We start from the raw sequence: 4777 nt of genomic DNA on the forward strand, positions 1-4777 counted from the left end.
GCCAAGATGGCCAAACTTCATCTCTCATATTTCGGACATATTGTTAGGAGAGACCAGCCTCTGGAGAAGGATATCATGTTTGGTAAGGTGGAGGGTCAGAGAAAAAGAGGAAGAACCCCAATGAGATGGATTGGCCAGGTGGCAGCATCGATGCATTCAAGCGTGGCAACAATAGTGCGGTTGGCCCAGGATCGGGCAGTGTTTCATTCTGTTGTGCATAAGATCGCTATGAGTCAGTACTGACTTGATGGCACCCAACAACAACATGGGCAAACAAAAAGAGCTCTGCTAGCATAGTGGTTACAAATCAGGCTGCTAATGTCATCTTTTTTCCGTGGAACTACCAGCTGTTGCACGGAAGAAAGATGAGGCGTTCTGCTCCCATAAAAACTTACAGCCTCGGAAACCCTGTATAGGGTCGCTATGAGTCAGAAACGACTCCACGGCACATCACCACCATGGGCAAAATATTGAATGATGTAGAAAGCATCAGAAGAAGGCAGAAGTTATATACAGAGTCATTGTACCAAAAAGACGTGGTCCATGTTCAGCCATTTAAAGAGGTAGCATATGATCAAGAACCAATAGTAGTGAAGAAAGATGTCCAAGCTGCACTGCAGATACTGTCAAAAATTAAGATTCTAGGACCTGACAGAATACAAATTGAAATGTTTCCACCAATGCAGCACTGGAGATGCTCAATCATCTATGCCAAGAAATTTGGAAGACAGCAACTGATCAGAAGAGATCACTATTTGTACCCATTCCAAAGAAAGGTGACCCAATGGAATGTGCAAATCAATCAATGGCATTAATATTACAAACAAGTAAAATTTTGCTGAAGATAATTCTGAAATGGTTGCAACAGTAAATAGACAGGGAACTGCCAGAAAATCAAACTGGATTCACAAAAGGACACAGAAGTAGGGCTATCCAATGAAGAACAAAGAGCACAGTCTTCCATATGGATTACAACTCAATGTAAAGAAAACAAAAATTCTCACCACTGGACCAATAAACAGCATTCTTATCAATGGAGAAGAGATTGAAGTTGTCAAGGACTTCATTCTTCTTGGATCAACTATCAACACTCACGGAAGCAGCAGTCAAGAGATCAGACGACGTATTGCATTGGGCAAATCTGCTGCACAGGAACTTTTTAAAGTATTGAAGAGCAGAAATGTCAGCTTGAGGACTAAGGTGCGCCTGACCCAGGCCATGGTATTTTCAATAACCTCATATGGATGCGAAAGCTGGACAGTGAATAAGGAAGATCGTAGAAGATTTGATGCCTTTGAGTTGTGGTGTTGGAGGAGAATACTGAAAGTGCCATGGACTGGAAAAGAACCAATAGATCTGTTTTGGAAGACGTGCAACCAGAGTGCTCCTTGGAGGCCATGATGACTAGGCTTCGTCTCTCATACTTTGGACACATTGTCCGGAGAGAACAGTCACTGGAGAAGGATGTCATGCTGGGTAAGGTGGAGGGTCAGAGAAAAAGAGAAAGACCCCCAACGAGATGGATCAGCCAGGTGGCATCATTGATGTCACGTCAAGTGTGGCAGCGGTAGTGAGGTTGGCCCAGGATCGGACATAACAACAACAACTGATAGTAACCGTTGCCGGTTAATGCGGTAAACTGCAACGTCTATGTGGGCCATTACGGCCGGCAGTTCTAACTCACCAGCTGCTCCTTGGAAACCCTGTACAGGGTCACTATGAGTCAGATCCTGACTCAATGGCACTTAGCAACAACAACAATATATTTATATACGTATATGGACTTCTGGTGTGGTGCTGTAGGATCAGCACTGGACTGAGAACCACAAGGTGAGCAGTTTAAATCCACCAGCTGCTTCCGGAAACCCTATACAGGGTCGCAATGAGTCGGAATCAACTGGATGGTACCTTACAACAACACATGATATCCCTGCTACATTGTCTGTAAGAAAACTTGTGATTACTAGCTTTATGGTACAAACCATGGGCCCGAAGCAAAGCTGCTCAGGTTCAAGTCTGCCCTGGCTCTGTCACCTACTAGCTTTTCAATTTCTCTGAGCCTCAGTTTCCTTAATATAAAATGGAAGCAATAATTTCAGTTATTTCTGGCAGTTGAACCAGTGATTCAGTAAGCTACACTAGTTCATATATGCCTAAGTATTACTACTGCTATGGACTAAGAATGACACTGGATGGACAAACAAATCTGATAACCAAATAGTCTAAAAATATTCATTAATAAATTATTCATATTCATTTACTTTTATTTCGAGTGCTTGCCATTTTTCTTTCTCAAGCCGTTGCATTTCAAGTCTTTCCATTTCTTCCTTTTCATATTTCAAACGGGCTTCCTCTAAAGAACCAAATTTAAAATTTTTAGTAAATAAGTCACTATATTTTTAAGCACTTAATGTTACTCTGAATATTTTCAAAATGTGGTGATAAAAAGTATTTTATAGAAGTCACAACTTCCTAGATCATCACAACTAGAAAAGTGCTAGATTGCTTTCAAAAAAGTAATATAATGCTCAGACTTTCTGGATTAAAAAAGACCTACACAGATACTGGTGTGGCGCTGTGGGCTAATGCGTCAGACTTCAAAGACGGTTGAACTGCAAGGTCGGTGGTTCAAGCTCACCAGCTGCTCCTTGGAAACCCTATACAGGATCACTACAGGTCGGAGTCGACTCCACAGCACTTAATAGCAACAACAACACAGTGATACTTGTCTTCTCTAAAGAGTTTGTAGTTATCCAGTAATGATTTTAAGCAATAATAAATGACAGATTTACTGTGGGTTCTTATGGGGAGGTAACATCTTCAAGAACTTCTGTAATATGATGGCATCTTTTAATCTTTTCTTGCTCTACTAAAAACAAGATGTGAAATAGGCAGTAAATAATATGCGTTTAGCCCAATATAATAAAACATTCCGTAAGTCCTGGTGCTGTGGGTTAATACACTGGACTGCAAGGTCAGTTTGAACCACAAGGTCAGAGGTTCAAATTCACCAGCCGCTTCTCAGAAACCTTGTAAGGGGTTGCTATAAGTCAGAACTGACTTGACGACACTTAATAGGAAAATATAGATCCTGAAATTACATTCTTATTGTGAATCACCTAAAAAGGATTTATGAGTGATGTCATATAAAGCCTGAGGGTAAAACCCACTAATTCTGACTCATAGTGACTCTGTAAGACAGAGTAGAGCTCCCCAGAGGATTTCCAAATCTATGAATCTTTATGCAAGTAGATGGCCACATCGTTCTTCCATGGTGTGGCTGGTGGGTTTGAACCATTGTCTTTTTGGGTTAGCAGTTGAGCACTTTAACCACTGCATCATGAGGGTAGCTTCAAACCTAAGGCTAGACTTTAAGAAACCTCAATTCACAGATGTTCTTTATACTAAAAGTTACAACCACTTGAAAGTCTCATACATTTGCAAACTTTTTGTTGTCTTAATTAACAAGCTTTTTTTTTTTTTTTTTTTTTTAAAGTCCTCGTGTGGCACCCTAGAATAAGCACTTGACATCAAGGTCTGCTTGAACCGTGGTCAGTTGGTTCAAGCTCACCAGCCACTCCTCGGAAACCCTATACAGGGTCGCTATGAGTTGGACCCGACTCGACGGCACTTAAAAACAACATTTTTTGTCATTTTGAAGTAAATCAAAGTTCTGTTTTAATTTAGAAAATATTTTTATACTCCAAGAACTTAAGGAGTCCTGGTATGGCACTGTAGGATAAGCGCTGGACCGCAAGGACAGTTTGAACGGCAAGGTCAGCGATTCAAACTCACCAGCTGTTCCTCAGAAACCCTATACAGGTTTACTATGAGTCAGAATCAACTTGATGGCACTTAAAGAACAACCTAAGAACTTAGGGTGCTGTGTGTATTTCTTGCTAGTGTATATTTTTCACATTTAATTAATATTTTAGAATTCTTACTGCAAAATCAGCACAGTTGCCTCTAATTTCATCAGTAAATATTAACACTACAAGACAGGTTACCCAGTTGTTTAACATATTAAAATACAGGTCAATTTAAATTATATAATGACTCTTTTTTTTTTTTCTTATGTAGGAAATATTGCACCATTCATATTATCTCAAATTACCATTGTTTATCTGAAATTCAAATTTAACTGAGTACCTGTATTTCACTTGGCAACCCTGCCTCAAGATATCTGAAATTGAATGGAGTACTTAGATCTGTCTAGTACTCTTAAGAGTGGTTATTGACTATAAAACAAATTAAATTAGAAAACAAAGAATTCTTTAAACCACACAGACTGAATTACATGACTTGCCAACCTAGCATTAGTGTTAACTCTCCATGAAACAGGCTCACTCTATTATTTTTACCTTCCTCTTTCACTCGTCTCTCCTCCTCCTCTTGTAACATCTTCAGTCTCTCAGCTTTGGTGATTTTCTTTTTCTTACTGGCAGACTTAAGAAAGGTCACAACATTAGTAAGCATTTTTGCTTTCATAAAGCCAGTCTTTTACTCATTTATACAACAAATAAGAACGGCGCTGTAGGATAAGCCGTAGGATAAGCAAGCTAATTTGTAAGTTGATAATTTTGTCTGGCCTGCAAATGATGTTACATATTTTGGCAGAAAAAAAGGTTCCCCATCCCTGCTATACGGGGTCGCTACAAGTTGGAACTGACTCAACAGCACACAACAACAATGAAACGCAAAGGCCTGGTAATCTACTTCTAAAATTAGTCAATGAGTCCTATGGGCGACAACAGACTATATCCTGCAGGGCCCACAC

General features: G+C 39.9%; 1 protein-coding gene across 1 annotated transcript in view; it reads right to left on the minus strand.

Moving 5' to 3' along the window:
* The window catches only part of CASC1 (cancer susceptibility candidate 1), a 92861-nt gene extending 88418 nt beyond the window's left edge, over nucleotides 1–4443 (minus strand). The window contains exons 1-2 of the mRNA XM_006866952.1: nucleotides 4362–4443; nucleotides 2262–2353 (exon numbers count right to left, since the gene is read on the minus strand). Coding sequence (XP_006867014.1) covers nucleotides 2262–2353; nucleotides 4362–4401 — 132 coding nt within the window. The 5' untranslated portion in view covers nucleotides 4402–4443. The remainder of the gene's footprint in view (nucleotides 1–2261; nucleotides 2354–4361) is intronic.
* Nucleotides 4444–4777: the final 334 nt, after the last annotated feature.

This window comes from Chrysochloris asiatica, unplaced genomic scaffold (genome assembly GCF_000296735.1).
Source record: "Chrysochloris asiatica unplaced genomic scaffold, ChrAsi1.0 scaffold00098, whole genome shotgun sequence".
NCBI classification, from domain to species: Eukaryota; Metazoa; Chordata; class Mammalia; order Afrosoricida; family Chrysochloridae; genus Chrysochloris; species Chrysochloris asiatica.